The following is a 22986-nucleotide window of genomic DNA, read 5'->3' as shown; positions in this document are numbered from 1 at the left end:
TGTGTTTCAAGCTCTTCTACATTGTAGGTTTCATTGGGGTTCTTCTTTTGTTTACAAGCCTGCTTGAATCTTTCCTTGCATTGTCTCATCATATGTCCATTTCTGTGACAATAGTAGCATTCGATTTTTTTTAAACTGCCGATCACTAAAAGACTCATTGTTTCCACCTGTATTAAAATTATTCTTCAATTTTGCTGCTAAGTTATTTTTCTTTCATCTTCAGTTAGTGGGGGCTGTTTCCCACTTCTCGGTGGAGTCTCGCTTTTTCGAGCCTCTTTCGGCTGAGGTTTCCCGCCCGATGTCGAGGACGGCGCCATTTTGCTCATCCTGTATTGCTTTTGAATCTCTTACGGCGCTTTCCATGGCCAGCGCTATCACTAGTGCCTTCTTGAAATCCAGATTCACTTTGGACAATAATTTTTTCTGAGTAGCGTCCTCTTTCACACCACATACTAAACGATCTCTGAGCATGTTGCTCAGAGTCATACCATAGTCACTATGTTTGTTAGCTGCTTCCAATTTGCCACAAACAGCATGCAATTGTCTCACTGGAGCTATATTTCACAAATTAAACCTGAATCTCTGCATCATGACTGAGGGCTTGGGTTGAAAGTGACCCTTCAGGGTGTCCACCAATTCATCGAAATTTTTTTGAATCTGGGGCATTGGATGCTGTCAAACTTTGAATCAAACCTTAGGTAAATCGTGCACCAACGTACACGATCACTCCCACAAGTACTCAAGAGAATCACTCACCTCTTCTCTTCCCTCGAATCTCATTCGCCGAAAAAACAATGTGAAGCATTCCATGTATTGAGACAAATTGCCTGTGGCTAGTTCAAAAGGATCAATTCTCCAAAATTGTGCCATTTTGAGAGGGGATAACTTCTTCAATTCTAACGGAGCTTGTTACTTCACAATCACTAGATGAGGTACAGTGCCGATTTCTTTATAACTTGATTTCTTCTGTTCAATCCTGTTTTATCCTTGCCACCAGTTTGTTGTAGGGTGGCCGAGTTGTATTATTAATGATAGATTTGATCTGCAGACACTTCTTGAATGGAAGAATTAAGTTTATTTACAATATACTCAACAGGAACTACATGTGTGCTTTCAACTCCAAATCTATCTCTACACTGACTGCTGAGGTAGCCCGTGCTACTCTCCTATTAGATACCACAGATCATGTAATCTTCCCTAACAAGTATTATTCTTAAAGGTACATTACACACTAAATAAAATCATAATAACTACAGCAGCAGAAACAGTAACAGCAAACACAGACCTGTCGACCCTGCAAAGTCCTCCTTACCGACATCTGGGGGCTTGTGCCAAGATTGGGAGAGCTGTCCCACAGTCTAGGCAAGCAATGGCCTGACATAGTCATACTCACCAAATCATATCTTACAGCCAATGTCCCAGATACCACCATCACCATCCCTGGATTTGTCCTGTCCCACCGGCAGGACAGATCCACTAGAGCTGGTCGCAGAGTGGCATACAGTCAGGAGGGAGTTGCCCGGAGAGTCCTCAACATTGACTGCAGACCCCATGAAGTTGGCAACAGGTCAAACCTGGACAAGGAAACCTCCTTCTGATTACCACGTACCTCCCCTCAACCCCCTGCCACCCCCTCAGCTGATGAATCAGTACTCCTCCATGTTGAACATCAATTGGAAGAAGCAATGAGGGTGGCAAGGGCACAGAATATACTCTGGTTGGGGCACTTCAATGTCCGTCACCAAGCGTAGCTCATTGGCACCACTACTGACTGAGCTGGCCGAGTCCTAAAGGACAAAGATGCAGGACTGGGTCTGCAGCGGGTCATGACAGCAGCTAACAAGAGGGAAAACATACTTGACCTCATCCTTGCCAATCTACCTGTCACAGATGCATCTGCCCATGACAATATTGGTAGGAGTGACCATCGCACAGTTCTTGCACTTTGCACTGAGGATACCCTACATTATGTTGTGTGACACTACCACCATGTTAGATGGAATAGATTTTGAACGGATTTGAGCAATTCAAATCTGGTCATCCATGAGGTGCTGTGGGCCATCAGTAGCAGCAGAATTGTACTCAACCACAACCTGTAACCTCATGGCCCAGTAATTCAGAGAGTCTGGTTAATGCCTAGGGGGAATGGATTCAAATTCAACCATGGTAACTGGTGGAATTTGAATTCAATTAAATCGATCTGGAATTGAAAGCTAGCCTCAGTAATGGTAAACATGAAACTATCATAAATTGTCATAAAAACCCATCTGGTTCACTAATGCTCTTGACGAAAGGAAATCTGCCATCCTTACCTGGTCTGGCCTACTTGTGACTCCAGACCCCAAGCAATGTGATTGACTCATAACTGTCCTCGGAAATGGCCTAGCAAGCCATTCAGTTCAAGGGCAATTAGGGATGGGAAACAAATGCTGGCCTTGCCAGTGATGCCCATATCCATGAAAGAATAAAATGAAAAATCCCCCACTCTACCATTACCACCAAGCTGGGGGATCAACCTTGGTTCAATGAAGAGTGCAGAAGAGCATGCCAGAACCACCAGGCATACATAAAAATAAGGTGTCAACCTGGTGGAGCTATAGCATAGGACTGCTTGCTTACCAAACATGCAGCATGCAATAGACAGAGCTAAGTGCTCCCATAACCATTAGATCAGATCTAAGCTCTGCAGTCTTGCCACACCCAGCTGTGAATGGTGGTGGACAATTAAACAAATCACTGGAGGAGAAGGCTCCACAAATATTCCCAACCTGAAAGACGAGGGAGCCCAGCACATCAATGCAAAAGACAAGGCTGAAGCATTTGCCACCATCTTCAGCCAGTAGCACCAGGTGGATGATCCATCTTGTTCCCCAGCATCACAAATGTCGGTCTTCAGCCCATTCGATTCACTCATCATGATATCAAGAAACAGCTGAAAGCACTGGATACTGCAAAGACTATGGGCCCTGACAACATTTCGGTAATAGTACTAAAGACTTATGCTCCAGATCTAGTCTCGACCCTAGCCAAGCTGCTCCAGAACAGCTACGCCACTGGCATCTACCCAGCAATGTGGAAAATTGCCCAGGTATGTCCAGTCCACAAAAAGCAGGTCAAATCTAACCTGGCCAATTACTGCCCCATCAATCTACTCTCGATCATCAGCAAGTGATGGAAAGTATCGTTGATAGCCCTATCAAGCAGGACTTGCTCAGCAATAATCTGTTCACTGGTGCTTAATTTGCATTCCACCGGGGCCACTCTGCTCTTGACCTCAGTACAGGCCTGGTCCAAAAATGGACAAAAGAGATGAACTCCAGAGGTGAGATGAGAGTGACTGCTGTTGACATCAAGGTAGCATTTGATCGACAGTGGCATCAAGAAGCCCTAGCAAAACTGAAGTCAATGAGAATCAGAGAAAAAAACTGTCCACTGATTGGAGTCATACCTATCACAAAGGAAGATGATTGTGGTTGCTGGAGGTCAATCATCTCACTCCCGGGACATCGCTGCAGAAGTTCCTCAGTGTAGTGTTTTAGGCCTAAACATCTTCAGCTGCTTCATCAATTACCTTCCCTCCATCATAAGATTAGAAGTGCAGATATTCATGGATGGCTGCACAATATTCAACATAATTTGCGACACCTCTGATATAAAAGCAGTCCATATCCATACGCAGCTAGACCTGGACAATATTCAGTCTTGGGATAATATGTGGCAGGTAACATTCATGCCTCACAAGTCGCATCTCCAACAAGAGAAAATCTAACTACCTCCCTTTGACATTTAATGGCATTACCTTTGCTGAATCCCCCACTATCAACATCCTGGGGGTTACCATTGACCAGAAACTGAACTGGACCAGCTATCTAAATTACTGTGGCTACATGAGCAGAACAGAGGCTGGGAATTCTGCAAAGAGTAACCTCCTGATTCCCCAAAGCTTGTCCAGCATCGACAAGACTCAAATTGGAAGTGTGATAGAATACCCTCCACTGGCCTCAATAACACTCAAGGTGCTGGACAACATCCACGTTAAAGCAGGTCATTTGACTGGCACCATATCCACCTTAAACATTCACACCCTCCACCACCAGCACACGGTGGCAGCAGTGTGTACCACCTACAAGATGCACTGCAGCAATTCACCAAGGGTCCTTCACCAGCACCTTCTAAACCCACAACCTCTATCACCTAGAAGAATAAGGGCAGCAGATCCACCTGCAAGTTCTCCTCCAAGTCACACACCATTTGACTTGAAACTATACTGCCATTCCTTCATTGTTACTGGTTCAAAATCCTGGGGGATCTCCTTTTCTAACAGCACTGTGGGTGTTCCTAAAACACAAGGAATGGAGCAGTTCAAGGGGGAAGCTCACCATCACCTTCTCAAGGGTAATTAGGGATGGGCAATAAATGCTGACCAGCCAACAATGCCCCCATCCCATGAATGAATAATAATGAAACATTTCTGCTTTCAAAGAGAGTAAACTGTGATAATCAGATACCCACTCTTTCTAGTCATTAAATTTCATTAACATAGAAATTATGATGCTACTGAGAGGAAATTCAGTGTTCATAAATGGCCCTTATAAATAGGATTCAAAATAATAACAACCTATTATAATAACTCAGATGATGTTGGGTGTAACATCTCTCTATTTAAGTCAATCAATGCGGAACGTGATTTAATTTGTCATTCCTTTGTATTACAAACTCCAGAATCCTCTCTATCCCCTTTTCAGTGAGAGTAAAACATGGAAATTGAGGACAACACAAAATTAATTTTTGTGTAGCATGCTGAATGAGGCTCTGCTCTTAACCTGAAGGTGGCATCCAAGCTGGAGGGTGGAAATGTCTGGGCGAAGCCCGGAAGTCAACTTAGCTGGTCAGAAACTTCGCAACTCACATGAAACAATTGATTTTGACTTCCAGATTTTCCGTCTCTAATCTAAAGACCAGCATGCTGCACACTTGCATGACATAATCTCAGCTGTATTTAAAGGGGTGAATGGAAATCTGACCTGAAAAATTGAGGCCAACTCATGCCATTTTAGTTCTAAACATGCATTTATTAGCTGAAAAAAATGGCAGTTCATCTAATATGCAAAGTACAGGCCTAAACATGCGTTTTAGCACTGAAAAATGGGGTCATCTTATATTCCGGGTCGAGTTATACTTCACGTTCTTAAAATGGGTGAGCTATCTGTGGAGGCATGCCTGAATTACTGACGTGAGATCAGAGGTGAACCTAGGGCCCCCTAGTTGGAGAGCACACTACTTGTATATCACCAATTTCTACCTGTTTCTCTTTCCAGTCAAAAATGCACAAATACATTTCAGAATAGGGGAAGAGTAACCCCCCAAGGACAGGGTGAGTGGTGGGGTGGGTGGGGCGGGGAGGTGGTTAAAATTAATTCTTTCTCATTCATGACCACAATCCGGCTCCAGTGCAGCCACTTCTGGATTTTGCAGTGGCTCGTTTAGATATCAGTGAGAAACCAACTTGTGAAGTTGGGGATTCAATTATTGGAGGTGCTTTGAATAGATAATGGGCACAGAGACAGGGCAGCATCCAAAGACAATGATGTATGACCGCAATTGTTGTGGAGTGCAGTCAAGGACAGGAGGGATATAGCTTTTGCCAGTAATGGAGGTAGAAAACTGCCACTCTCACCAAGGAGGTTGCCCCTACAGAAAAGGCTAAAGAGTGCTTCCTTCTACCAGGAATGAGCAGAGCTATGGCAGATGTGACTTGATGTAAAGAGAAGTTGACAATGTAAAACCCAATAAATATATGTTGCCACTCAGAGTAAGTTAAAGGAGTGCACCAAGGCTTTTGCAGAAATGACGCACAAAAATAGGTGGTCCCATAATTTTAGACCACTGAGAAATTTCAACATGGGTGATTTGTAAATGCGAGTATTACATTTGGATCTCTTTTAGTTGGTTGTGAAAGATGTAATATTCTGAAGAATTAGCATTACTTCAATTCATTGGACTTGTCCTCTAATAAGTGGTATATTAGGGCATGTGCTAAATGTGGAGCACTTCATTAACAATTCAAAATAAAATTAAGCATTTTATAAGGTTGCAAATACACATTGAACACAAGACAATACAATGAAAAAAATAGTCCTTCACATACTGAGCATTATACACACACAGGCACTTCAAAAGTCTTGGAATTCTTAACCTGAAACATCACAACATAACATAATATACAGCCATAAAGTTGAAGATTTTGTTCATCTATCTATTAGAAGTGTAACACTCACCAAGGTTTCACTGAACAGTGAGAGAAGCCTTTGCCACTCGTCAACACGATTTTTAATAGGTCCAACATACCGTGAGGAGGCAATGGTTGATACATTGATAATGCTGTCATCCAGCAATGCCTGTAACAAACATTTTTTTTAATTAATCAACTGAAAACTTGCACTAGGGTATAGAACATTTTGATTTATTGGGCCTTGATGCATGATTGCCACAGGACTACATACCTCCAACCATCACTTTGTGATTAACGCTTTCAGCAAAACAATTTGTGAGCACAAGAAATATAGGGTCAAATCGTCCCAGGATTGCTCGAAGTGTGGTAGCAAGCGTCATAAAACGACATTTTACTCACTGGCCGCAATGGCAGATTTTCATGCCATATTGCCCCATTCCTGCCTCATAAATTATGCAGTCATGGGAAATACACTGTCTCGCTGGTGGGTGGCCTCTGATTTGCCCATCACGCTGTTACTTCACTGCTTCCTCACTCTGGGTGCCATATTTAAACTGCAGCTGCGCGAATAGGTCTCAACGCTTGTATCCCAGGACTGCTCTAGTGAAAACATGGCCCCAAAAGCCAAGAACGATTCAGTGACGCATCCCTTGAACACCTTTTGGATGCTGTGGAAGCTCGCTGCGATGTCCTCCATCCATCTCTGTGCCACCAGGGTACGTCAACCATCTCGTCACTCTCAACTCATCCACTTACAAGCCCATCACACATTCAGTGCCAGCTCATGGGACATCATCATTCACTCTCTCACATCTCCATCTGGCCTGATCTCCTCTGGAGGTCACCTCCTCATCCCCTCCATGGCTCCAATTAGCACACATGCATGCCTGGCATCTTTCAAATTTGGCCTGGCATGTGCCTTGTACACACTCTCTCCATCTGCCTTTATGCAGGACAAGGGGCGGAATCATCCTAGATTTGCACTAATTGTGGTAGCAGGTGGGTAAAACGATGTTTTGCCCGCTGGCCGTGATGACAGATTTTCACACCGTATCATCCCAAACCCACCGCATTATTTATGCATTCCCGGGAAACACACCATTTCCATGCCGAGTGGGCTCTCATTCGCCCGCCCACCCGCCATCTCCTTACCGCTTCATTATACTGGGCACCATATTTAAAGTCCAGCCACACACACACCTCAGTGCTTCCAGGGAAGACTTGGCCTTGAAAGACAAAAACATTGTAGCCCCCAGGTTCAGCGACTCATCACTGGAATGCCTTTGGGTGCTGTGGAGTCCCGCCAGGATGTCCTCTATCCTCACTCTGGCTGCAGGGTGGGCAGCAGCATCATTTATCAGCTTCAGAGGCGGTGGCAGTAGTGGTCAGTGCCAACACCCTTCAAAAGAGGACAGCCACCTAGTGCCGCAAGAGGATGAATGATCTCCTCTGTTCCACCAGGGTAAGTCATTCTTCTCATCTCTCTCAATTCGCACACTAACAAACCCATCGCATATCCACAGGGCCTCACTCACTGCCAGTTCAAGGGACATCACCATTCACTCTTTCACACTCGCCATCATTGTCCTTATCCCGTCCATGGGACCACTCATTACCCACGCAGGCCAGGCATACCTATCATCTGGCCGGGCAAACATCCTGCTTACATTTTCTCCATCTCTATTCATGCAGGGCAAACTGGCACTCAACAACAGGGAGAGGTTGTAGACCAGTGAAGGAATGCCTGAAATCAAGGTCCTCATCAACTTTGAAAACAGAGCTAACCAGCTGGCCAGCGACTATCTGGACCGGTCCTGTGCTGACAGTGAGGTCAGCAGTGCTCTACCAAGTGTGTCTAGCAGTGCAACAAACATCAGACAACCATGCTGTGAGTAATGTGTCCTGTTTCACAGGCCACTGCCATGCACTCATTATCTCCCCTTGCTTCCGCAGGCACATCTGGGAAACAGCCAAGACAGTCCATGACACAGGGCCTCAATGAAGCTCTGAAGAAACCTCTGAAGAGGAATCTGAAGGCACCCTCCTTGAAGTCCCATCACAGCGCTCACCCACACCCTCCACCAGCGCAGAGACACACACCTCGGTGGCACCTAGCTTTAGAATAGCCTCAAAATCACAATCTGTTGAGCACATCGCACTGTCTGATCCACAGGAGGTGATGGCAGGGAATTCCCTGGCATCTGGCACTCGAGGAGCTGCTGGGGGCCAGAAATCTGCTGAGTCTGAGTCAGATGACGAGCCTCTGGACTCAGTCAAGTCACAGTTGCTGGAGCTGCAAAGGCAAGCTCGGTAACATCAGGAAGGGATGTTTGCTTTGCTCCTCAGGTTGCAAGACACGATGGAGGAGTCCGTCCGCCTTCACTCTGAGGTGATAGCGCCAGCATGCCAACACACCGAGGTTAACACCGGTAGGATGGCGGTTGCCATGGAGGCCTTGGTCCAGGATGTCACTCCTGCACTGTTGCGCGGGCTCAACTCCATCATTGATGCCATAGTTGCCTCCAACAATGTGTATGCAAGAGAGGTGCCAGTCAGCTCGATCTCACTCCAGCTACCCCTTCTCCTCAAGGAGTCAGCCTGAGGCCCTCAGGCACTCATAGGGAGGGGGATCAGCAGGTGTACACTCCGGGGCCATCCATCCAGGTGACTCAGAGTGTCCAGCCTATCCCCTCTTCCTGTGACCTCAGCAGTTCCAGCTCCATAGGCTCAGGAGGGTGCCCCTGCCATACAACAGGACCCTAAAAGCATGCCCGGGCCCTCCAAGTCCCAGCCCTCCAGAGGACACCTGACAAGTTCATCACAGGCAAGGCGTAGCAGTCAGCAGGCTGCCTCCACCTCCAGTGCGGATGTCAGGGAAGCCCTAAGACAAACCGGCCGGGTCAGGAAGGTTAAGAAGATGTATTTGCACTGCATCGGCACAGGTGTCATTCACTTGTACATGATGTTCACTATTGTAAATATACTCCGAAGAATGTCTCCTTATCTATGGTTCCTTGTTTTGATGAGCAGTGTTCGTGTCATTCAGATGTGAAACTTTGGTTCCTGCACAAGATAAAGGCAGGTGTCTCAGTCCAGGGCCTCTTCCCTGTGCAGTGTGTAACCTTCAGAGCAAAGTGATGGTCCGGCTTCACACTCACTGGACACATCAGTGATGCCTGCACCTCAATGGTGCTTGCCATTGCTACCAGACTGTCATGGGCAGGCTCCACAGAGTTCTGTTGTTCTCTCTGTGTGCTCTCAGCACCTTTGAGGTGTGGCTGGCATCTGTGTCTGGTGCAGTGTGGTCCTGAAGGGTACAGGTGGAGAAGGCTGCCAAAGGCTCAGGTCCATTTAAGTTTTCACAGCAGCGTCTCCATGATATGACTCTGATCACAGATTGTAAGCGAGCTGCCTTCGGCCAGAAAAGAGCCAGATGTTCACAGAGGCAACGTATGGAGTATCCTCACTGCATGTCATATCATCCTCCTGGAATTTTGCAACTATTAACGCCTCCGCTACATCTTCATGCCGTGAGCCTGAGCACTGAGGGTATGTACGCTGCCATCAGCCACACAGGAACTTTCGCAGATGCTCAGTGAGGACGTCAGGACTGCCCTCACTGCACCTCATCATCATCCTTCACATATCGTGCGGCTATTAGAGCTCACGTGTGCACTTTCCTCATTTGGCCAGTGTGATGGCCTCATCACCAGCATCCTCACCTTCCAGGGCCTCATTTCTCTCATCCCCTTTGACATCCTCCTCATCGGAGGAGATGTGCAACTCTGCTATCTCCTCCTCAGCCAGGTCCTCCCCCTACAGCAGTGCAAAAGCTACGATGATGCATGACACCCTCTGGGGGCTGTATTGCAGTACTCCACCAGACCTGTCGAGATACCAGAACCTCATTTTCAATACGCCAATCGTTTGCTCCACAAAGTCCAGGTTGCCATACGAACCTCGTTATACCGAGTCTCCGCTGCAGTCTGAGGCTGCTGCACGGGCGTCATCAGCCACGTCTTCTGTGGGTAGCCCTTGTCCCCAAGGAGCCAACACTGCAGCCTCTGTGGAGCCTGCAAGATGTCAGGGATCTGAGACCTGCTGAGGATGTAGGAGTCGTGGATGGTCCCTGAGAATCCTGCGCAGACCTGTTGGATGTGTTTGTGGTGGTCGCAGACCAGCTGAACATTCAATGAGTTTACGTACTGGACTGCTTGTTGCCATGGAGATCTAAGCACCACATGAGTTGAGTTGATGGCAACCTCCATCTGTGGAAAACCAGAGATTGCCACAAATCCCAGCAGTCTTGCTTCCTAGCTTGCCTGAACCCAGTCAAAATGCACAAAGTTCTGTGCCTTTACAAAAGTGGTGTCCATGACCTCCTGGATGCACTTGTGGATGGAGCTTTGTGAGATTCTGCACAGATTACCTGTGGAGCCCTGGAAGGAACTACTGGCATAAAAATTGAGCACCACAGTCACTTTCACGGCCACTGGCAGTGGATGGCCTCCAAGTCCCTGCGGCACCAAATCCTGCAGTAGGTGGCATATGTGACCAGCCAGTTCCCTATACATGTGTGGTCTTTGACAACATTGATTCCCAGTCATTTGCAGAAATGACAAGCGCCATCTATAGATCCTGGGTCTAGCAAAGAGCTGACAAGCAATGGCTGGCTGTGGATCTCCAGCTGCCTGCGCAGGAGGCCCTGCTGCACCTTTATCGTGAGTGCGGTGCTCCTCCCATCAGTGAGGCAGGCACCTCTCTCGCAGTCTTCTCCTCCTTCTCTGCTCCCTGTAAGCCATGAGGCATACCATTAGGTCACCAGGCTCCATGATCCTGATGTTCTCCTCCTGCAGGATCAAAGAGAGAAACGCTTGATTAGCATTTGTGTACTAAGGGCCTCTCTTGGTTAAGTCTCCAGCTCTGGCTGCGTCTCAAGGCCCCTTCACACATGCTGGAGAGTGCTGGCCACCACATGGATGGCCAGTGTATAGTGCACTTCATGGCTGTCCAAAACCTCACCCACTTCTGTCCCACTCCACTTGACCAATTGGCGGCAACTTCAGCAAATTACCTGCATGCTGTGGTCTCAGCTCAGGCATTCTCCTAAACCGCACTGCAAGGCTGCACAGTTAGCTTGATCCATGAGGGATACTGGTCCAAACCTGAATAAAGACATTGCAAGGAGCTGTGGGCACATCCACCGGTGACTGTTCCATGGCCACCTTTTGCAAGGGGATTCTACAACTTACCCAATCATCCAATTGTTCTGCAGCCCCCTAAAAAGCACATTAATTTGTAGTCTGCACCTGAGGGGTGAAAAGTTCTGGAGCATTTGGTGGTACTTTCATGCTTTTTGCTTTGCTTGAGTGGGCAGAAATGCTTCAGAGGCCCAACTCCAAGTATGTCAATGGAGCTGCTGCTGACCGGTCTTGGTTGAGGAAGAATGCTCACTTTTGACAAGCTTTTCCAAGTGCATGCCCACATTTGACGTGGAGGGATGATTCCGGCATGCAGGCACAATGATCAGATGCAAATGCATTAAAATTAAGCTCCTAATGTTGAATGGCAGGAAACTCAGCTTCCCATTGATGGGCGGAGTGGACAATCGCAAACTGGTTTCATGATGGTGTAAAACCAATTTTTTGGCCTTCTTACCATACTTTCTGCTCACGCTGCCAATCACCCCCGCCACCAACAGGAGCGGAAAATTCTGGCCACAACATTTTAAAATTCTTTGTTTTTATTTTCATTCTCATTTTTCGTTCAAGTGCTTCCGCGATTGTTTCTTGGAGTCCCAATAAAGATTAGAATTTTTCGTTTGTTTTCTTTAAAGTACATAATATACTTACTTGCTCATATGTATTTCTTGTAGATACTAATCCCAAGAAGATGTGGAAGAACGGATATACAATTGTACAATGCTTGTAAAAGGTTCTAAATTAGGTTAGCTGAAAGAATTTGGATAACCCATCTATGTTGTGGAGCAAATGTTAATTCACTGTAGTGCTGATCGTTCTGTAAGACGACATCATTTCTGGGAGGTTCTGGTATACCACATGACAAAGCAAATTTACAGTTATAATTACTGAAAGACTCAGCCTCAGCAAGGTGTCAATCAAAGCTCAGGTTCTTGCTAATAGGGAGGGAAGGAAAATCTGATGAAGTGTGCCTTTAGCCTAGGAGCCTCATTTGCACTATTGGGTGGCAACTGATGCACAACCTTGGAGAATCTGATATAGCATAGTATCTATATTTTAAATTGTGTACACAATGTCCACTTTTCTGATGTACCCTTTCCTGAACTTGATTGTTGTTCGGAATTTATGCCCTATGTAAAAATCTATTAGATTCAAAAATCTTACATCCACGTGCAATTCCCGTCAATAAAATCTTCCTTCATGTTTTGTCATTTTCTGTTACAAATTTCCAAGTCTATATTCATAATGGAAACTATGCAAGTCATCTTCTTATGCTACAATACACCCTCCTAATATGGAGTTACCGTTGTACCTCAATTTTGAATTTTCCTATTCCTCAGTCTATCGTCTTCACTACCGTGCCTAGCACCACAGGATTTAAACTATTGCTTCCACTGCTTTATCCCCAACAGACCAGGCTCAGGGTTTTTCCGTAACAAAGACCCATTTTATGTGGTAAGATCTTTTAACCAACTGACAGCTATGTAGCAGGTGGGTTGGCTAGATGCAATCAAAATCCACTTGCATTGGATGTGAGTACTCAGCGGGTGTCAACCCAGTATTCAGTGAACAGAGTCTGCCAGGGCTACAGTGGGGCAGGGGTTGGGGAAAATCTGCTGCCATTGAATGTAACTGCCCAGCTGAATTACAACCCAATATTCAGAGAATTTAACTCTAAGCTGCAATCCTCAACTTACGCTGAAGAGTGTTACAAATACAAAGTTTATGAAGTTGTTGTGGTTTGGTAATGTTTCTTTAATTTAGAGTAAAATGGAGGAATGAAGGGGGTCATATGACCTGCCTGCCAACAAGCTTGGGAGGAAAGGTGGGCCCAGATTGTCTTGCTGGTAAGAAGGTGAGAGATATTCACACCTGTAAACAACGACCAAAGCAGTTACACTGATGGTGGATAGACTTTAGGGCCGTATTTTAAAGGAGTTGTGAATTCCAGAGCTTAGGATCGATGCAGCTGAAGGCACAGCCATCAACAGTACAGCAATTAAAATCGAGAATGGTTGAGAGCCCAGAATTAGTCAAGCACAGATAACTCAACCAGCCATCAATCACCCTGCTACAACTGATAATATGTTGTAATGACATTGATTGAGGCTTAAATATTGGCCACAACACCTGGGGAACTCTTTTGCTGTTCTTCAGTAATGACGTGAAGGTTTTTATATCCACCAAAGAGGTCTGACAGAGTCTTGGATTAATATAAGAGCAAAATATTATGGGTGTTAGAAATCTGAAATAAAAATCCAAGATGCTGGAAATAGTCAGCAGGTTGCAGAGAGAGAAAAACTGAGCTAACATTTCAGGTTGATGACCTTTTACCAGTTTTGATGAAATGCTGAGCAAAACTTTTAGCCCCTAATGGGGCTGGAAACAGAAGTAGGTGGGTATGAAAAATAACAGGCAGGGTTTTCCGGTCCTGAGTACCACGGGAATCAGCAAAAGAACCAGCAAAAGATCCACTGACTTCTGGTGGGAATTTCCAGTCCTGAAGCAGGCGGGACCAGAAAATTCCACCCAACGTTGCCAGCCGACATGCTAGTTCCTCGGTTTCATCCTTCCCCTAGGCCATTTTCCAACTGAAGAAATTGAAAGCCATTTAGGCCTACTGAAGGAGGCCAACTGGGATTTTCCTATCAGCCTCCAGGTCCCCGCAGACAGCGGAGCACAGTTTAGCTGACAGGAGGCAGCACCCCCAGCGATGGGCTGGGTGGCCAGTTTCAAGGCTGGCTTAGAGGTGCACCCCCAGTTGTCTGAATTCAGCAGGAGCCACAGGCCACCCTGTGGAGGGGTTCCCCCGAAGCAGTGATGGTCTGGCTACCAAGGCCATTTTTATTTTGATCAGAAAAAGCTGAAGAGAGAGTGCCTCCATTTTGGGGCATTCTCTCTCTTACTTGCCCTGCTGTTGCTTTCAAGCTGAAAGGCCTCCTATTGGCCCTCCAGCTTTGAGAGTCCTCCACCACCCTTAATTGGATGACAAGCCCGTCTTGTCACCATTAATTGGTCAATTCAGAGAAACTCGCAGGTGAGAGACAGTTTCCCACACAATCCAGGTCTCGAATCTGCATTTCAGCCTGACAGTGAAGTTCAGAGCATTGCGGGAAAATCCTGCCCATCAACTCTGCTTCTCTCTCCACAGATGCTGGCAGACCTGCTGAGTATTTCCAGCAATTTCTGTTTTTACCTCATATTGATATGACAAATGAAAGACAGCACCTCTAAAAGTGCATCATTCCCTCAGAACCTATTCTTTGTGCTTAAACCTCTGGAATTGAGCTATTTTTTAAAAAATGCAATTGACAATAGCTTTGATCAGAGTACTGAAAAGCAACTTTGTCCTCATAGTTTCTCATACATGGGCTTAGAAGTTTTATGCTACCCAGTAAACAAGTGCAATTTTCATACTCCTGTTCACATTGTTCCAGGAAACACATAGTCATGAACCGACAGCACGAATGCTATCATATATGCATACAGCTAGCACTACCCATGTTATTCTTTGGTACAGCATTCCTGTTTTGGGGCTGGATAGTGGGCTTCCTACAGATTGGAGGGTAGCTAATGTAACCCCACTATTTAAAAAGGGAGGCAGAGAGAAAACAGGGAATTATAGACCAGTCAGCCTGACGTTGGTAGTGGGGAAAATTCTAGAGTCCAATATAAAAGATTTAATAGCTGAGCACATGGAAAACAGTGGCAGAATCGGACAGAGTCAACATGGATTTATGAAAAAGAAATCATGCTTGACAAATCTACTGAAATTTTTTGAGGATGTAACTAGTAGAGTTGATGAGGGGCAGCAAGTGGATGTGGTTTATTTGGACTTTCAGAAGGCTTTCGACAAAGTCCCACATAAGAGATTGGCATGTAAAATTAAAGCACATGGGATTGGGGGTAGTGTATTGAGATGGATAGAAAACTGAATGGTAGACAGGAAACAAAGAGTAGGAATAAACGGGTCTTTTTCCAAATGGCAGGCAGTAACTAGTGGGGTACCGCAGGGATCGGTGCTGGGACCCCAGTTATTCACAATATATATTAATGATTTGGATGAGGAAATTAAATGTAATATCTCCAAATTTGCAGATGACACAAAGCTGGGTGGGAGGGTGAGCTGTGAGGAGGATGCAGATATGCTTCGGTGTGATTTGGACAAGCTGAGTGAGTGGGCAAATGCACAGCAGATGCAGTATAATGTGGATAAATGTGAGGTTATCCATTTTGGTAGCAAAAACAAGAAGGCAGATTATTATCTGAATGGCTATAAATTGAGAGAGGGGAATGTGCAACGAGACTTGGGTGTCCTTGTACACCAGTCGCTGAAGATAAGCATGCAGGTGCAGCAGGCAGTAAAGAAGGCAAATGGAATGTTGGCCTTCATAGCCAGAGGATTTGAATACAGGAACAGGGATGTCTTGCTGCAATTGTACAGGACCTTGATGAGACCACACCTGGAATATTGTGTGCAGTTTTGGTCTCCTTATCTGAGGAAGGATGTACTTGCTATAGAGGGAGTGCAGCGAAGGTTTACCAGACTGATTCCTGGGATGGCGGGACTGATATATGAGGAGAGATTGAGTTGATTAGGATTATATTCGCTGGAGTTCAGAAGAATGAGGGGGGATCTCATAGAAACCTATACAATTCTAACAGGACTAGAAAGGGTAGATGCAGGAAGGATGTTCCTCATGGTTGGGGAGTCCAGAACCAGGGGTCACAGTGTGAGGATATGGGGTAGACCATTTAGGACTGAGGTGAGGAGAAATTTCTTCACCCAGAGAGTGGTGAGGCTGTGAAATTCGTTACCACAGAAAGTAGTTGAGACCAAAACATTGTATGTTTTCAAGAAGGAGTCAGTAGCTCTTGGGGCAAAAGGGATCAAAGGGTATGGGGAGAAAGCGGGAGCAGGCTATTGAGTTGGATGATCAGCTATGATCATAATGAATGGTGGAGCAGGCTTGAAGGGCCGAATGGCCTACTCCTGCTCCTAGTTTCTATGTTTCTCTGAAGTCAGCACCTCTTGACAGAGAGGATGCACTCTGGCAGAAGGAGGAAATAATCAGAAGGAGAGATATGGCTGCAGAAGACACTGAGAAATCACCAAGGTTCTCTGATGATGCCTTTGATGTCCTAGTGCAGGCAGCGGACAGGATAAAGGAGATCCTTTATCCCTCAGGAGGAAAAAAACCCTCCAGGCAACATCTCCATTGTTAGTAGGAAGAGGTGACAGATGAATGTCAGTGATAACCACTGATAGTTTAGCTGAAAAAAATAGAAAGGTCTAATGGCACAGTTCACTGGATAATTATCATTACCTGAATTTCATCAGTGCCACCAAGAATGAAAACATCTTTGGCATCACGATGAGGAAGTACAACAAATTCAGTAATTTTCCATCCATCTTCCACCTAAAGTAAAGCATAATTAATTAAAATAATAACATTACATAACAGGCATCATATCGAGTAAAAGTATACTTTGAAATCGTAATCATCTCAATAACAATTTTTTTTATCACTGTTTCACCTTTAATCATGTCTCAGTATGTGTTTTTACATTTATCCTCATTAAAATAGGCCTGCTATTTGAAAACACATCTACTAAGATATAAACCTAATAATCTCTAATATATTTGAAATTACAACATTACTAGCTGACCACTAGCTCATGGTAGAAAATGTTGTGAAGCTCTTTACCATGGGTAGAAGCTACTCAAGCTTATACTGGATATAGAGTAAGATGCCCTGGTACATCTTATTTGGGAAAGTGTTAAAGTTAAACCATTCCGGTTTAGATGCAGAACAACCATTGTCAATTACGGATACTGTTTAGACTAAATGGTCAGTGACAGACTTTAGACAAACTCCATAGGCTATAGGCATTCAGTTTTCCATGCCAGATCATAATGTCCTGTGCACAGAGCAGAATGTTGCAGGCAAATGAAATTTCAAAATAAAGGAACACATAGAAGAATCCTAGAACAGGGTGACAAAAATTTTGCAAGCCTATGGGAAGATTCCGAAGCCACTGGCAGCCTTTACTAAGAATGAAGAGAGAGAAAAATTAAGTAAACCTAGGATGAGTCTGTGGTCAAGCAGTGGCCCAGTACCTCAGCACCCAAACACCTGATTGAAGTGAAGCCGGATTGTGCAACGAAATAGGATGCACTGCATTGTTAACTACTCTGGCATTCCATCCTTTGCACAGTGCCATTCAAAGCATGACATGCTGAAGTGCTTAAAAGGAAGTAACCAATGCTACAGTTAATCAGATATTCAGATGATATTTTGGTGCCATCAGATCCACTGTCCTAGTTTCCTTTGGGGACAAGATTTCCACATAAAATACATCATCCATCTGCAGATTAGGTTGAGGATATCACTGCGTGGGCACAGAACACCTCTTGTGCTGCATTACTAGCATGCAATCCCTTCACAGTCACCTCCTCCATCCAAACATCTCAGATAGAACGAATTCCCACTGGGAATCCCACTGGCACCAGTTACAATGCTGGGACAAATAAGAATCTTTTAGAGCAGCTGGGAATAAGGTACAAGAGAACTTGAGTGCCTGCACAAAAATAATCATCACGGATGTGAAGAAATGACTGAAAAATTACCACTTCAATTTGCTTGTGCCTTTCAAATTAGTTACACAATCGCCAATTCCCCATCCATGCTGAAAATGCTTGAGTGTCAGGGAATAATGTGCAATACACTCCTCCCACCAAAAGAATACAAAAATTTGCATCTCAGAAAAGAGCAAACTTCATCAACACAAAAATAAAATATTGTGGCTTGCCAAGCTCTTAGGCAACTGATGAAGCTTGCCATAACAAAAAATGTTGGAAATACTCAACAGGTCAGGCATAAATTTTCTTTTCACCAATTTGATCTGGTGCCCATCTTCTATGCTGTCCAGATGTTCTGCTCTCTGCTCCACACTTTACCATGCCTCCTGGTTCATTACTGTCTGCAAACATGGATTGTGCACCCCTCAAATGTCACATATTTCTTCTTCAATCAGTATATATGCAAACCCAGAGACCATTAAGCCCTCAAGCCTGAATTTTCAGCCCCCACCTCCCCCCACCCAGCCTGTGAAAGAAATTGGTGCCTTAAAAATACCAGTGCTGGGTGACATGTCAATTTTAAGGCATCGGTCGCGGCAATAATCAGGCAGGCACAGGATGCATAGGAACCTGTTTTTCTCCCCATAAATTTAGTTAAACTTATTAAAAATCTCAGTGAGAGCATTTTGAAGGAGAAGAGGTGGAATATTTAAAGGAGTGTACAGGTATCGTTAGCTGTCAGTTTCTGAACAGCTGAAGGGAGTTGGGTACACGGTGGGGAGCCAGTCAAGGGTGCCCTAGGGCATCACCTGACCCTGTAAGAGAGCCAGCAGGGGGATTGGGCATTTGGTAAGGGGCAGTACCCTTTGTACTACACAGGTGGCAGGAAGAGTGGGGACTCAGCTTTGAATGGGGTCTGCACCCCCTGGAATCATGGGGCAGAAGGATGGGGGCAAGGCCACCAAGGACAACTTGGTGGCCATTTGCCAGAAGGAAGTCTTCAGCTGGCATGGGTGGCATGACTGTCAGATTTTTGGCCCAGCAATGATGAAGGCAACATGCTTTACAGGAAGGGCAGAACCCTAGGCATAAAGAAGGCACAGAAGAGGAAAGAAGAACAGGGAGGCAATGGAGGCCAAACCCTTAACACAGGTTCAACCACTGAAGATAGAGTTACCTGGAGATAACCAAGAACAAGTGCCACAGGTGACTGTGATAAATAGTCACAGATATCTGTATCATCATTGCCAAAGAACCCACGCCTTGCAGCACTAATCACCCTATTCTGCCAGTGGCCATCAAGATGACTGTCACCTTGAACTTTTTAGCTTTGGGCTCCTTCCAGGAATAAGCTGTGGACCTTAGTGGCATCTCAAAAGCAGTTGCACATCACAGCATCAATGCCCTCTTTGCCAAAGCTGGACAGCACAATAATTCAACAAAAAACATGACTTGGTAGGGAAAGAGGGCATTGGGTTTCACATCCATCAGTGGATTCTCCCAGGTGCACAGCATAATCAATTATGCTGTGGATTTCAAAAGACAGTAATATTGGACTTGAAATATTAACTCTGTTTCTCTGTCCACAGGTGCTGCCAGACCTGCTGAGTTTTTCCAGTATTTTCTGTTTTTTATTTCAGGTCTCCCGCAGGCAGAAGCATGGAGACAAAGGCACAGCTAATGCCACGAGCTCAGCAGGACAGCCATTGAGCAGGCCTTTGGGCTCTGAAAATGTGAATTTGGCACTTGGATCAATTGAGCTGCACCATCAAATGCCCTACTATAAGGTCTCAGTCATTGTGGTTGTCTGCTGAACTCTCCATTAACATGGATCTCCAGAGTGGTGTAGATCTTGAGGATGGTGAAGGAGCAGCTCATCAGGGATGGAGCAGGAGGTAAGAAAGGAGGAATTGGAAAGGAGGGAGGTAAAGTTGAATATAGAAATGCGTCTGTTGCATGATAACTGGCCTCCTCCTGTCACCTCCTAGGAAGAAGATCTCCCTCACTGTCTTAAGCATTAGCTCCAGTTCAACATCGATGAAGCAAGCATCTTGTAATATTCGATTCACTCTGTGATGATTTAACTGAAAAAATGGTACTGCAAAAAGTCATCAGTAATCTATATGTAATATAAGAAAACTCTAGCTAGATGGCAAACTGATCATTTCTGGTAGTAAAGGGGTATCAGGACTTCAGTGAGAAATAAATTTTGACCAGATTACTGCTTGTGAGGCACTGAGTGAACCATTCATTAGCTGTAAAGTACTTCAATAGACAAATCGCTCACCTTTTTCAAAATAGTTTCCAATGCAGCTTCACCAGAGGCCTGGCCTGATACATTCTGAATTTCCTCAGCATGTTCAAAAGCATTAAGTTCTATTAGTCGAGCCAGAGTTACAGGTTCGATTACATCGATTAATTTGGCACCAATAGTATGTTCTATTAATTCCCAGTGTCTGTGCTTCAGGAAAGGGTTCCGTAGATCAGTAATTACAGGAAGCTGCAACATGATGGTAAATTAAAATATTGAATATGTTTTAGATAGAATTTACGCACAGAATCAGATCATTTGGTTCAACTGGTCTATGCTGTTGTTTAAACTCCACACAAGTCCCCTCCCACAATTTCCCCTTATCCTATTAGAATAGCCTTTTATTCCTTTCTCTCTCATTTATGGATCTAGTTTTCCCTTAAATGCATCTGTGTTATACACCTCAAGTACTCCATTCGGTAGCAAGCTCCACATTCTAATCACTCTCTGAATAAAGATGTTCCTCCTAAGTTCCTTCCCAGAAGGAAAAGCCAGTAAAACTTGGAAATAACTGGTACTGGTCCAAACAGGTGTTCCATTTTAAGGTATACAAGACCAGTTCAGACCAGTACCAGTTATTTCCCAAGAAGGATTTTTCTTCTGGGTTAGCAGATGAATTGGCCCAGATTTTGCAGTTGTAATGACAGCGAAACTATCAGCATTCACCACCATTACTCAGTGAAACTGACAACAACTTTTGGCATCCGCATATTAGCACTTAAACGCAGAAATCCAAAAGTTGCTCCCTGTGATTCCCTGCTCCTCACAGATAGAAATCCTCAAATTACTTGAATTAAAGTTAAATTCTACTTTTTATGCTCTTATTCTTGCTTTTAAAAGTTTTGAAAAGGGTATGCTTTGTTGAATAAGGTGCATCTGGGTTTTCAGTCGCATAAGTTATAATTGCTGGTGAACAACCTCTCTGGCCCTGAAATAATAATTTTATATTGCAGAATGTCAAATATTTCCATTATGATCAAAAATATATTTAAAATAATTTAAAAATGCATTTTTAAAAAAGTTTATGATAGTTCAGCCTCTACCTTTATCCTATGTTTATGTGCCAATTTTTATATTGTTCCTTGTAAAATGATTAAGCAATGAAAACCAGTGCTTTTTATATCCTGGTTTGCTGTCTACAAGAATTCTTCAATCGGCTGCTTCACCTGTTTGATGACATTATCACTGCTCGGCGCCAAAGATCCTCTTTAGTTGGAAGAAGAAAATTAACACTGGGAAAGGTGAAATCAATGCGATAGAAATCAATAGAACTTTGTGGGCAGCTTTCTTCAAGATACCAGCAAGCACCTCACTTTACTGCTGACCACAAAATCCAGACTATTATTTATGACTCCTAGCTTTAGACTTCCCCACAAACAAAAACATTTTCACTACACCTACCCTATGAAATCTCTTTACAATTTTAAAGACCTTTGTTGTTAGTCATGAGTCAACTACATCTGTACCTTATTGAAGGCCTTTTGAAATTCCTCTAGAAATGAAGCCAAGTGTTTTGTTTGCATTTTTGTGCCCTTTGTAACCTACCTTTCTTACCTTCTTACTCTCCTATATGGTGGGAAATATCCAGATCAGTCAGTATCACAATTACAGATACACAATGACAGGGACAGTGTGACCATTCGTAGCACAACAGAGATGCACCAAGGCATGTTGTAGTACCCGAAAGATTTTTAGAAAGGTAAAATATACATTTTATGTATATCAGTGAGGCAACCTTTCAGAAAGACAGAGTGGCAAACATTCTGATGAAGGAAGAAACATTGGGAAGGGAAACTTAACAAAAATCGGAAAAGAATGTGAAAAAATCGGTCAGAGACAAACAAAGAGATATATAGAAGTGACAACGAAAGTGTGTGGGGGAATTGGGGGGAAGTACAAAGATGGAGACAAAAGTGAAAAAAATACAAAGAAACAGAGGAAGACAGAAAGAATTAAAGAGTGAGAAAGAAAAAAAAGTTACAAAGACAGTTTAAAAGTTGTTCAAGGACAGTTGGCAAAGAAGATCAATTAGTATTTATGACACTGGAAATGTTCAACAATTATTTTCCTTCTCACAGATTAAGTATCTTTTTAACTCTTTGTTTGCTTGGTAATAAATTATTTTTAGCATTGTTACTTCACCAATCATATTGCCCAAAACATTTCTCTCTAACCTGTTTTGCTCCTCTTGGGTCACATCGCACCAAAAATGATCTGCCCAGGGAGCTAAAAGAATTCAATATCTGAATGAGCAGAACAATTATCCAATGGATGTGGGATGCAGCATTTAAAGCACTGAATGTTTAGGCAAAGTTCTAGAAATAAAATTTCTCAAATTTGAGTGCAGTATGTGGAGAATCACCACCAAATATGAAACAAACAGAAGGGGCTGGATTATTTTCCTTACAGCAGGACTTTCACCTGCCACTGTGAATTTTCCATAAATGCAATCTATTTTAAATAGGCGTTCATTAGTACAGAACTTAAGTATTACTGAGAAAAGAGACATGCTGATTTAAGGTTATCAGTCAGGCTCACAGTGTGGCTCATTTATGCATGCTAGTAGCAACTTACATTCACACACAGAGCCCTATCCTTTGCAGACAGGAAAAGCATGTCCATGCACTGCGCCTTTATCAGCTAAACAAAAGCTTGGGGG

General features: G+C 44.2%; 1 protein-coding gene across 1 annotated transcript in view; it reads right to left on the bottom strand.

The window, feature by feature from the left end:
- Window positions 1-22986, bottom strand: part of dnah6 (dynein, axonemal, heavy chain 6) — a 425407-nt gene that overhangs the window by 322322 nt on the left and 80099 nt on the right. Inside the window, exons 19-21 of the mRNA XM_041185312.1 lie at window positions 20304-20516; window positions 16761-16853; window positions 6279-6398 (exon numbers count right to left, since the gene is read on the bottom strand). Coding sequence (XP_041041246.1) covers window positions 6279-6398; window positions 16761-16853; window positions 20304-20516 — 426 coding nt within the window. The remainder of the gene's footprint in view (window positions 1-6278; window positions 6399-16760; window positions 16854-20303; window positions 20517-22986) is intronic.

The sequence above is a fragment of the Carcharodon carcharias genome, chromosome 4 (assembly GCF_017639515.1).
Source record: "Carcharodon carcharias isolate sCarCar2 chromosome 4, sCarCar2.pri, whole genome shotgun sequence".
Taxonomy (NCBI): domain Eukaryota; kingdom Metazoa; phylum Chordata; class Chondrichthyes; order Lamniformes; family Lamnidae; genus Carcharodon; species Carcharodon carcharias.
The sequence above is the reverse complement of the archived record's forward strand: the minus strand, read 5'-3'. Positions and strand labels throughout refer to the sequence as shown.